General features: G+C 64.9%; 3 protein-coding genes across 3 annotated transcripts in view; all 3 read right to left on the reverse strand.

Moving 5' to 3' along the window:
* Positions 1-1,035: 1,035 nt before the first annotated feature.
* Positions 1,036-2,788, reverse strand: EMIHUDRAFT_462901 (hypothetical protein; the record flags this gene model as incomplete). Its single annotated transcript, XM_005782388.1, has 3 exons — positions 1,036-1,578; positions 1,761-2,136; positions 2,673-2,788. 3 exons carry the CDS (start codon positions 2,786-2,788, stop codon positions 1,273-1,275), a joined length of 798 nt encoding a protein of 265 aa, XP_005782445.1. The 3' UTR covers positions 1,036-1,272.
* Positions 2,789-5,274: 2,486 nt separating this feature from the next.
* EMIHUDRAFT_434496 (hypothetical protein) lies at positions 5,275-6,515 on the reverse strand. Its single transcript, XM_005782389.1, has 2 exons — positions 5,972-6,515; positions 5,275-5,906 (listed from the first exon to the last, which is right to left on the reverse strand). The coding sequence occupies exons 1-2, from the start codon at positions 6,476-6,478 to the stop codon at positions 5,790-5,792; spliced, it is 624 nt and encodes a 207-aa protein (XP_005782446.1). The 5' UTR covers positions 6,479-6,515; the 3' UTR covers positions 5,275-5,789.
* A 4,508-nt stretch (positions 6,516-11,023) lies between these two features.
* EMIHUDRAFT_462903 (hypothetical protein) overlaps positions 11,024-11,718 on the reverse strand; it is a gene marked incomplete at its 5' end in the record, with an annotated part of 2,932 nt that continues 2,237 nt past the window's right edge. The window contains 2 exons of the mRNA XM_005782390.1: positions 11,024-11,254; positions 11,394-11,475. Of these exons, the coding sequence (XP_005782447.1) occupies positions 11,061-11,254; positions 11,394-11,475 (276 nt within the window). The 3' untranslated portion in view covers positions 11,024-11,060. The remainder of the gene's footprint in view (positions 11,255-11,393; positions 11,476-11,718) is intronic.

Here is an 11,718-nt window from a genome sequence, read left to right on the forward strand (position 1 = left end):
TTACATGTCTAGGCAAACCCTTGCCCCCCCGCCCCCTCGTTGCGGCGCACGTACGCCGCGGCGCGGATTTGGCTTTTGGGGGCGTTCAAAGGATGTAAGCTTCCCGGCGTGTCTTTTTCCAGTGGTGTGGTTCTCTCTACCTTCCTCCACCTCTCCGGACTCCTCAGTCCGTCCAGACTCATAGCACTGGTCCAGAGCTCGCGATGGCCGATGCATGTGGTTTGTGTGGTGCTGGAGTGCAGCACCAGCAGGCCGTGCCGCAGAGGCAGTTTAACCATTAAGCCTCTCGCTTGTTGTGATTGGACCGCATGCGCAAATTGTGGGGGGATCGGGCGCACCACTAGTCGAACGTGCGAGAACGCCTTACGAAGGTGGTACGGCCTTACGGCTTTAGCCTTTACTCTAGCCGAGCCTGAGCACCGCGCCGCTTATCTGGAGACCCAGTGCAAAGACCCATTCCCATTCTAGCGGCGGTGACTTGATTCTTAAATCGGCGTGAACACCTCCCCCGCCCCCCTCCCCCTCAAAATCCGTAAATTCTCCCATCCTTTTAGTTCTGCAGTTAAGGGGAAACCCGGTACACGGACGGAGCCAACCCTCGGAGACCCGTGTTTACTTTAGAGCTCTATGGCCCCTTCCTTGCGAACGCGCACCCCCCTAGGGGTCAGGGCTCTCTTGCCCGTAGCCCGCCCCCGAGCATCCGGCCCGCTGGGTGCGCTTCTTGTAGCTCCCCGGCCCTGGGTGTGAGAGGTTACCAACTGCGCACTCCAAGTGCTCCACACCAGTCCAAGTGCTTTACCGTAAAGCCTTTAGAACAGCAGCCCCTCCCTCTCGGTGCGCGTGCGTGTACGTACGCACTTTTTAAGCCGCACGCACCTCAGCCGCGATGCTGTGCATGTCGCGCACGTGGGGCAGACTGGCATTGGATACGGATACTCGAGATAGGACCGCGCCGAGAGATGCAATTGCATGTGCTGGGCGCGTATGCAAGTGCATGCATGTGTGTCATGTGTGCATGTGTTATACATGTTTCAAGTACCAGATTACCAATTACACGGCGACAACCAAAACGTGAGGCACCGAGAATTCCGAGCTGCAGAACCACTCTCTGCATGACGAAGCTCGAGGTGCCGAATATATGAGCAATGAGGCCCCGGGCATATGTGATTGTGAAAGAACCGCGTACTCTGCTCTCTCTCGCGGCTATCAGTATGGCCTTCTTAGAGAGCTTCATCCACTGCAGAGTACGATGTTGTACTTGCCCCCGCTCACCTAGCTATACGTCGCGCGCGCACGCGCCACCGTGTACCGAAAGTAGTCCCAGCCCTCCCAGCCCTCCTCCCCGTCCACCAGCATCTGAGAAACCTCCCACTCCTCCGCGCCAAAGGCGGCGCGCAGCAGGCCGCCGCGCAGCTCCGGAGGCTCGTCGCTAAAGTGTACCAGCAGCGGCGGAGGAGAGAGGCCGCCTCCCTCGCTGCCGCCGCTACCACCGCCGCCGCCACCGCCGCCACCGCCGCCACCGCCGCCATCGCCGGCGAGAAGGCGGCGTAGCGCCGCAAGGTAGCCGAGGAGCGGCGCCTCGCCGCAGAAGAGCACCGCGTCGAGGGTGCCCTTGTCAAGCAGCAGGTCGTACGCTGTGCGGGGAGCGTGTCATCAACGGTGTCATGGACGTGTCATGGACGTGTTGTGGACGGGCCACACGCCGTCAAGATGGCACCGGAGCCGTGAGGAGGCGCGGGCGGCTGCGAGCCGTCGGTCACGTCCCACACGTGGTAGCTCTGGCGCGGGTCCGCCCTCCGCGCCACCACATCGATGGCTGCGGGAGAGTAGTCCACATTGGTCACGGTCGCAGCGAGGCGGTGCTCGGACTCCAGCGCGTCGCAAATCGCCGCACCGAGGTCGGAGGTGCCGCAGCCGAGGTGAAGGCAGCGCAGCGGCGAATCTGCGGCCGACAAGCCGCTCCGGCGGTGTGATAAAAGTGCAGCGGCCGCGCTGTCGGCGGCGGCGCCAGCAGAGAGGAACCACTCCCGCGGCGCTCGGCCTGCGGTGTAGCGTGACTCCCAGAAGGCGCGGTCGCCAAACTGCGACGCGTTCGCAGCGACGCCGTCCTGGCGGAGGCGATGGACGACGGCCGATCTCCAGGCGGCGGAGCGGGCGAAAGGAGCGATGGCGCTGCCAGAAGGGAAAATTTTTTTCTTTTCTTTTGAGAGCAGGAGCCGGGTTTGTCTTGTATGTGCATGTCGGGCCTGGGTGTGTGTGAGGGGCAGAGGGGCGGGAGCGTGCGGGGCAGAGGCCCAGCGTCGGGCGGCTTGTCGGGGTCCGGAGCATTCGAGGGGGGAACGAGGAGGGGGGAATGGGCGGTCGGCGATGGAGTATGATGCGACAGGGCGTACGGGGTAGCCGTCACTTTCCTGCCTCACAAGGGCGGGGCTGTCCCGGAAAGTGAGAAACGCCGGGCAGCGTGACGCATCAACGAAACCTCCCATACGTGTTTGGGCTCCTCCTTCGCTGTCCCATGTCCTCATCTCTTTCCCGCCTGGGCGGGGCAGCGGGTGGGCGCGCGGTGAGGCGTGGCGTGTGAGTGTGTGCGACTGCAACGACGGACCGCTCGCAAGAGACCATTGGGTTTGTACTATTAACAACGAAGGCGCTCTCAGAAAAAAATGGCCCACCTTTTAGCCCGTCCGCGCAGGGACATGAGCCCGAGGTTGAGGCCGCTGAAGACGCCAGATAGCAGGCTCAGCACGACGAGCACGGCATACGAATACGGTTGGGGCGCGGACGCCATTCCTCGTGCAGCAGATCGCGATGGAAGGCTGCACCACGCTCAACGCTGCACCAGACGAAGTTGTGGCTTGTGGACGCGCGTACGCGGTAAAAGCAAGGAACGGCCCTTTCGGAAAAACTCTCCGCCTCCGTACCTTTTATCTTTCAGTCTCGTACCGATTTTAACTGCTGGCCCTCAAAAGAAAGAAAACGGACAGCGAGGGACGGATGGGAGGACGGCACGCCGGCCACCAGAAAGAAAGAAAGAAAGAAAACAGACCAAACGAGGGATAGGGGAGGAGGACAGGGTCCACACCTGCACGAGCAGGATTTTGGAAGGACGATCAGGGGGACAGGTGGGCTCTCCTGCTCCTGACAAGGGTGAAGGGACACGACAGGCTCGCAGCGCGGTGCACGGTGGACTCCCAACTCCACTGGCGGTCTCATCTCAGTCTAGCGACCTTCCTCCGGCTTCTCACCGGCAGTCTCTCACTACCACGGGCACACTGACACAGGGGTGGCAGGGGCGGCGGCATGAGTCTCCCACATACTATGCGGGCCTCACTAGAGGTGCGGCCTGCGCGTGTCCTCGCCCCTTGGGAAGGTCTTGAGGGGCAGCGGAAGGGGCTGTTTGTCTGTGCATGCATGCATGCATGCATGCATGTGTGTGTGTGTGTGTGTGTGTGTGTGTGTGTGTGTGTGTGTGTGTGTGTGTGTGTGTGTGTGTGTGTGTGTGTGTCTCAGGTGTGTGTGTGTGTGTGCGTGTGCGAGCCGCCCTGAACGCCACGAGCGCGCCGCGAGCGCCGTAGCGCCGCAAGCGCCGGCGAGCGCCGTCGGCAGCGCGCGACCGCCACCCAAAAGCGGAGGTACATCAGGAGCCGCAGCCGGCCTGCTCTATCAACCCCGCAGCCGCGGTGGCGCGACCGGACCGCGGTTCGCTCCAGGCGCCGATCGCAAGAATTCTTTTGTGCGAGCCCATCTTTCAGCGCCGGCGCTTGTTGCTGACAGAGAAGGTCGAGGAACAGAGCAAATGGATGGCGTGGGAGAGGTGACGGCATTTCTCACCAAGCTCGGGCTCGAGCAGTGCGTGCAGGCCGTGGTGCACAACGGCTTCTACACCTCAATGGAGGCGCTGCGCGGCGCGACGTACGAGGAGGCGCCGTCCCACACACAGCCAGTTCCTGTCCCACGCGCTACGCACACGTGTCGCACGTTTCTGGCCACTGCACGGGCCCTTGGCCCGCACGTGCGGCCGACGGCACCGCCTCTCCGTTCACCGACCCCTCTCGCCGCCGCGCCTTAGCTGGTCGACTCTGGCGTCCGGCCCGGCCACGCCAAGCTGATGCTCAGCGAGCTCTCCAACGCGGGGCTGTCGACGGCGCCCCTCTCGGTGAGCCTCCGTCCGCATCGCCTCCGTCCGCGGCCGCCCGCGCTCTCGCAGCGCCGCCCCTGCCCAACACACACGTCTCCCGCACCGCAGCAACACGCACCCCAACGACGCGGCCACCTCGCACTTGCGCCTTGTGCACACTCCCCACCTCGGTCGGCAAGCCTCGGCGGTGTGCCTCGGCAGGTGAGCTCCGACCCGGCCGGGGGCGAGGTCGCGGCCTTCCTCCGCTCCGTCGGGCTCGAGGCGTGCCAGGGATCCCTCGACGGCGCAGGCTACTCGTCGGTCGACGCGCTGAGCCGCGCTACTCTCAACGAGCTGGTTGGTGTCGGCCTCAAGCCGGTGCACGCGCGGCTGATCGTGTCCAATCTCGACGGCGCGGCCTCGCTCGGTCTCCAGGCGGGAGGGGGGGGGGGAGGGGGGAGGGGGGGGGGGCGGCGGGGCACCCGCGGCTCCTTGGACGTAGTTCATTGAGGGACCAACCAATGAGATGGTCGGTGGTCAGGCGGGGGGCGGCACGCGCGGCTCCTTCGATGAGGAGTCGCTGCTGGGCGGCACGCGCAAGAAGCAGCCGCCAGTCCGGCTGTACGCCATCGGCGCCTGCCTCCTCCTCACGTTGCTCGTACTCTATTTGGGCAGCGGCGGAGGCGCGGGCGCGGCGGGCGCGGCGGGCGGCGGCGGCGGCGGGCATCACCACCCACACAAGCCCCGCAAGGAGCACGCGTCCCGCCCGCCCGGCCCCGCTTCGCCGCAGCACGGAGGCGTCGGCGTCGGCGGCGGCGGCTATGTCGGCGGTGGGGCTGCCGGCCCCGGAGTGCGGTGTGGCTGGCGGTGTGGGCTGCGAGACCCGGCGGCGTTTGGTTCGTAGGCGGCGGCAAGGGCGGGATGGGCGGCGACGGCAGCGGGAGGGAAAGCAAGGAGAGGCTCAGCAGCAAGGGCAGCAAGGGCGGCGGCAAGGGCAGCAAAGGGGGCGGCAAGGCGGCGGTGCCGCCGCTCGAGGCGCCGCCGACGGCTGCGTAGAGGGGCCGCGCCGACAGCGGGCGGGTAGATTCGGCAGGCGGTAGAGCACGCCTGGAGGTGTGGGGGAGGGAGGGGGGAGCGGGGGAGGGGGGGCGTTGTGTGTGGTCGTGGGTCGGTGTGACTGTGGTAGACGGTGGGCGCGCCTGTCAGAGAGGGTGTGTGTCGGGCCAGGCGCTGCCCGTCCGCCGCGCCGCGCGCCGCGGTGGGGTGCGAGGCTATTCGCCCTTCTGGACACTCACGCGGGCACCGCAGATGTTTCTCCTTTGCCAGCTCTGGCGGTGCTGCTTGTGCCTTGTCGGCTTGTGGCATGGTTCGCCGGTTTTCCCGGTTGCGGTTCGCGTGTGGTGCCGCGCGCGCCGCGCCGCAAAAAGCGCGGCGCCGTGTGGCATCGCGTGATCCATGATGCATGATCTCATACATCAATCATCATCACATATACAACATCATCAGCCGACCGTGAGCCGGGGACTCTGTGTGACTAATAAAGCAAGCGCGAGACCCGCGCAGAGACATATACAGCACACTACAACGGCCAGTCCGCGCGTTCCCCGCTACTGCTTGGGAATCACACACACACCATGAGACGGCGCGATGGCAAGCGCGTCAGTCCTAAAAGCTACATCGCCCCTTTGCTGAGGACGAAGGAGCGCTTCTTCGCGCCCTCTTGCTCGCGCTTCACGCGCGCTGCAATTTTGGCCCTTAGCTGCGCGGCGCGCTGCTCCTTCTCGGCGAGCTGCGGCGGCGGGTGTGTGCGGGGTTGGAGGCGGGCGGGCGGGCGGGGGGGGGGGGATGCCGCGCCTTCGTTCGCGTCTTCTCCGCCACCAGCTTGCGCGCCGCAATCTCCTCCTCGAGGGTGCGCTCTCCTCCCACACAGCAGACGCACGCGCCGAGCCCGTACACGGCGCGGTTGTTGATGTTCGCCTCCAGCTTGTTGTCCACGGTGGGGCCGATGCAGCAGACCATCAGCCCGACATCCTTCACGTCGAGCTCTCCCCTCATGAACATGCCCATCCGTTTCGCGAGGGCGGCCACCTCCTTGTTCTCGATGCCAAACCTCTCCTGGTAGTTGGTCACCCGCCCGCCCGAAATGCCGATCGTTTGGGCGACCTCCCCGACCGTAGGCTGCACCGCTGCCAGCGCCGCCAGCGCCTCCTCCTGCAGCCGGTTGTACTCGCCCTCATAGGACGTAGCCGAGCTGCCAGCCTGGTCCGAACCCAACGCGCCCTGCGGTGGTGCGGGGATGTGGCTCGCTGATGGATTGGAAAACTCGTGCCCTTCTAGGGCCTCGGCGGAGGCCCTGTTCATGGGGAAGGGTTGGGCAGAAGAGGTTGGGCAGAAGAGGAAGGGGCGCCTTGCCCTGGTAAGAAAAAGAAAAGTCGGTAGTACAACGCACTCTCTCACATGACAAGCGATCCCACGTCAGCGATTGTGGGGACTACATGATTACACGAAGGGTGGGGGGGCCCGTCCGCAGAGCTAGGCGGCGCGGGCACCACCCACTGGGGCCGAGCGTAAGAAGCCGTTTGCCTCTTGCTTGTTCTTGACCCAATTGGCACGCGCTGGGGAGTTGAGCCAGTCTTTACGCCCATTGCGAGCCTGCTTGTTGATGTTCTCGGCGTCGCCCGCCACCGCCGCCATGGAGATCTGCTGCGTGTGGTGGACGACGAAGGAGGAGGCGCTCGCCGACGCCGCCCCGTACGTACTCCGTCCGGTCCGTCTTGCTGCCCGCCGCCTCCTTGGCGAACACGTGGAGGAACTGCTTGGTGGGCGGTGCAATGCCACCCAAAGTCTCAACGAGCACCAGCCGCGTTATGGCTTTCTTGACCCACTTCGCGTCGTAGTACTGCGCCCCCGTCCACTTCCTTGACCCATTCTTCTCGACCCATCCGTCTCCATACGCATGGTCTTTGACCCATCCCTTTCCAGTCGAGTGGTCGAGCGGCCCGTCCACCTGCCGGCCACGCTCCTTGCACCCCACGACCGCCGTCAACGCCTTATCCAGCGTGTTTCCAAACCCGTAGAGGTGGCCAACCGATGCCACATTGGACATTGCCACCCTTTTCCCACGAGCCTCTCCCCGACGTCGTCGACTTGATGAGAGAGTTCCAGCACTTGACCTCGTAATGCACGTCCCGCATCGTGGCGAAGTCGCCGCCGAGCTCGCAGATGTCACTCACGGACGTGTCGTTGAGGTGCCGCGTCACCTCGGGCTTTTCCTTGTCCCCGAGGAGCGAGGATGATGCTGCCAACCGAGCGCGCCCGGATGGCATTCTGGGCGGCCCTTAGCACCCTGTTGTGCTTGGAGGTGCGGTCGCCCTTGTTGGAGTTGGCGAGGGAGTCGCCCTTGTAATCTGCCACCGTGACGTGCTCGCCCGTGGCAGCCTTCTCGGCGAGAGTGGGCGCAATCACCGACAAGTAGAGCCCGTGCCTGCGCTGTATCGCCGTCAGGAACATCGCCGACACCATCTTCGTGTGGTAGAGCCCATCAGGGCGCATGTCGAGCCATCCAGCAGCGTCGAACTGGGAGATCGAGATGTAGCGAGTCGCCTCCCTGGAACTGATCGCCTGCTCCGACTGCGGCGTGTTTTTGTCAATCTCCTCGCACGCCGCCAGGCACGCGATCCACGCTTCGTGGGCCCCGACAGCAGCGAGCGTGCCCTGTTTCGGGACTGGAGAGGTGCTCTGCTGCGTGAAGAGGTCGCCAATAGGCGGGATGCGCTGCGCCGACGGCAGCATGGACGGACAGAAGCGGCCAAGCTCGTACGTGTGGCATAGGCCAAACTCCTGGTCTCGTGCGCGCACCGCGTAGACGCGCGCGACATCGCCACGCCGTTGGCTGATGTCATTGTAATGCTGCGCAAAGTGCTGCAGCATCGGCACTGTCTCATCCCCTGCCACCGGGGAGAGGGGCATGCCCCGCAATGCGACGAGGTGTCACGTAGTGACGGGTAGACCGAGAGGACAGCAGCCGCGAAGCTCGCATCCGCCGTTTGTGCGTGCCCGCCGAGGCCGCAGCCACCGAAGCGCCCGTCCTGCCGGGCCTCCTCCCAGGCCTGGTCGATGAGCTCTTGCGGGCTGTGGCTCGCCTCAGCCAGCTGCACGAACGACTTCTTGAACGCCGGCTCCACCACCTCCTCGAGCACTGGCCGGACCACACACGGGTACATCGTGCGCATCCAGTAGTGCGGCGTTGAGCTGCGGCAGCGCATCATCGAGTATCGCAGCTGCCGGACATCGTGGTTCTTGTCGTCGTCGCGAAGCTGGTCAACCGACAACCCTCTCGAGGACCGAAAAGCGCGCCGTAAAGTCAGCCGAGAGGTTGTCGCGCTGCCACTTCCGCCCGGCCTCCGTGTCCGGGGCCAGGTACACGCCGACTAGCTTGAGGCCGACGAGCTCGCCGCCCTGCATCTCGAGCTGCTCCGCCGGGATGCCCTCCACTCCGCCTCCAGGCCGAAAGTACTTCACCTTCTTCACGTTGGACACCGTGTTGCAGAGTGCCTTCCTGTTCGCCTTGAGCGCCTTGTGCACATTCTCGGCGTCAGCGCTGGCCGCCCTGATCGACGTGTCGTCAGCCTGGATGACGAACTCCGCCTTGGGGTACCTGCGCTGCGTCTTGCGTGCGCAGCGCCTTCTGGTAGGGGAGGCAGCATCCGTTGGTGGCCAGCACGCAGCCCTGTTGGCCGCCCTCTGCCGACCTGACCGCCTTCATGCGCACACACGTGGTCGGCGGCCCGCGGAGATGTCGAGCGTAAGACTTTTTCTTTTATTCCATTCGTCGTCCTAGCCCCTAGCCCTACGCGCGGCGTGAGAGCTCGGAAGCGAGCTTTGCTCTCTCTTGCGCGATGGACCTGCGCGTTGACATCGTCATCGCGGTGCTCGAGATTCCTTGGCACGCCTTGCACCGCATTTCACTGGTCTGCCGCGGCTGGCACGCAACAGTGCAGGCAGAGCACGCTCGGACTACGGTGCTCACTGCTGAAGACCTCTTCGGGCCCGTCCTGGCACACCAGCCGTGCGAGGGAAGCCCGCAGTGCGAGGGGTGTCAACGGCTGTCGTTCGATGCTCAATGCAGGGCGGTGGCGCGCGGCTGCCCGCGCTTGCGACGTCTCGACCTGCGTGAAGCGCAGTGGTATCGCTTTGCCGACCACCAGGCCTCGCTGGCTGCGCTCTTCTCTGCCTGCCGCGAGTTGAGGGAGGTGTGGGTCTGCCCTTTAGCGGAGGTTTCCCTTGCTGCCTTTGAGTCGCTCTGCCTGTGCGAGAAGCTCACGGAACTCCACATCGAGGCAGGCACTCGCATGTCGACCATTGACGAGACGGGCAAGGATCTCCGCTCCCAACACAGTGGTCTGTACTACTGCACAACGCCGATCTCGGCCGCGGGGATGCTGCTGCTGGCCCGCCGTTGCTCAAGCCTAGTCGTTCTCCAGCTGGACAGCTGCGACCCGACCGACGACTTTGCCCGTACAATCTCAGAGAACCTGTGCCGGCTGCGCCACTTGGGATTGGGCGAGGGCCCGTCGGACCTAACGGATGCGGGGGCCCTTCATCTGCGCGCCTGCACCAACTTGACGGGGCTTGACCTGGGTGGCCACTACCAACTGAGCGACGGCACGATCACGACTCTCGTCTCGCAGCTCACCGCGCTAGAGTTTCTCGACGTCACTGACCTCGATGGGCTGCGCGACTCGGCTCTCATCGCCATCGGCCAGCTCAAAAGGCTGCACACCCTCCGCATTGGCGATGAGCGTGGATACGGCGGCGACCAATGGGGCTTCACCGATGTTGGCTTGACGGCGGTGGCTGTCGGGTGCCCGGCGCTTCGCATCCTCACCTTTAAAGGCTTCGACGCGGCGTCTACAACGCAAACTGCCCGCCACGCAGTGACCGCAGCTCCGTTGTTTGCGCTCGCCGCCCACAACAGCGGGGTTCTGGAGCAGCTGGCGTGGGAGTGCGAGGGACCGCTAGCAGAAGCGCTTGGGGCGCTGCTGCAGCGATGCCAGCGACTCATGCATCTCAAAGTGAGTTCATGCGACGACTGTGACGACAGTGCGTTGCGCGTTGTGGGGGCGCATGGCAAGAGCCTGATCACCCTCGACGCGTCCTTCACTGCAGTGACCGGGGACGGGGTGATCAGCCTCGTCCAGGGGCTGCCGGGGTTGCGTGGCCTTAATGCCAGCTACTGTGACGAGGTCGACGAGGACGATGCCCAAGCGTGCGAAGCCGTGCTCGTGGCGCGCGGGGGCTCCTTTGGCACCATCGGCAGGGAGTTTGGACATCCGCACTGGAAGGGGAGGTAATGTAGCTCGAGGTTGGAGGGTGTCGACACGGGTTGTACTGCGCTGGCAACAACGGATCGGGCATGTAGTTCCCTTGAGGCACCCCCCTAACCCCCCACCCCCCACCCTTCATGTGCGCGCACTGCCACTGGCGCTGCCGCTGGCGGCTGGGGCTGGGGCTGCCTAGTAGCTGCCACAAGTTGGCAGGGGTTTGTGCTTTATAACAATTATGGTTTTGTGTGTGCACGGTGAAAAATACGATTTAGGCCTTTATCGCTTTAATTATGTATGTATCTAAGGAGAGGATTCAACTTTGGTGGGGGGAGCCGCTTGGCCGTGGACCGCAAACGCGAGTGGAGTTGCGAGTCACGCTCGCCAACGCGCAATAACGGGCGCGCGCCCGGGCGCCACAGCATCTCGGGCGGTGGGGCGGCGGATGCCTAAAACGTTATCTCCTTGGTCTGCAGAAACCGCGAGAGAACATTGTCCCATCGCTCAGGGAAACGAGGACAAGTCCGGGCCACGCCAAGGGAAATAGCGGCGACGGCACCAGCACCACACGAACATAAAAGTACGCGAACGTACGTATAGCGCAAAACCGAGACAGCGTCTCACAGACGTGCGCGCATGCAGCATCTAGAGGGGAGGGGGGAGGAGCAGGGCCGGCCACGCAACACGCGGGAATGAATGCGTCTACAGGCTCGCCCCGCGTAACGTACGACGCACCACTCCCGGGGATGGTGGGCGCGCGCCGCTAGTCGACGATCCCGCCCTGCTCCCACCTGTCGGAGCCGCCGCTGGCCGCCTGCACGCGTCGAGCAGAGCGTGGCGTGAGCTAGCCCCCCTCCCCCCCCTTCTCTGCTCTGCCCTCCAATCACACGCCGTCGATGGCCTCGCTTGCCGAATAATCTCGGGAAATCTCGGGCAACCTCGGGCAATCGCACCGTCATCTCGATGGCCTCGCTTGCCGGCGCCGGCGCGTTCCGTGCACCGACCACACTGCCTGGCCGGCTGCCGGGCCGGCTGTGGGCGGGGAGAGGGGGGCGGTGAGAGGCGGGGCGGGGAGAGGCGGGTCGGGGAGGGGGGGCGGGGGCGAGGGAGAGGGGGCGGGGAGAAGGGGGCGAGGGGGCGTGGGCTGCTGGGGGGGGGGGGGGGGGGGGAAATTTTTGGGCCCCCCCCCGCGCCAAGGGGGATGGGGAAGGGGGCCCCAAGGGTTGAAAAAAGCCCGCGGGAAAACGCCCCCTGGAACCCCGGGGGGGGGGGGGGGGG

Source organism: Emiliania huxleyi (assembly GCF_000372725.1).
Source record: "Emiliania huxleyi CCMP1516 chromosome Unknown EMIHUscaffold_19, whole genome shotgun sequence".
NCBI lineage: Eukaryota > Haptophyta > Isochrysidales > Noelaerhabdaceae > Emiliania > Emiliania huxleyi.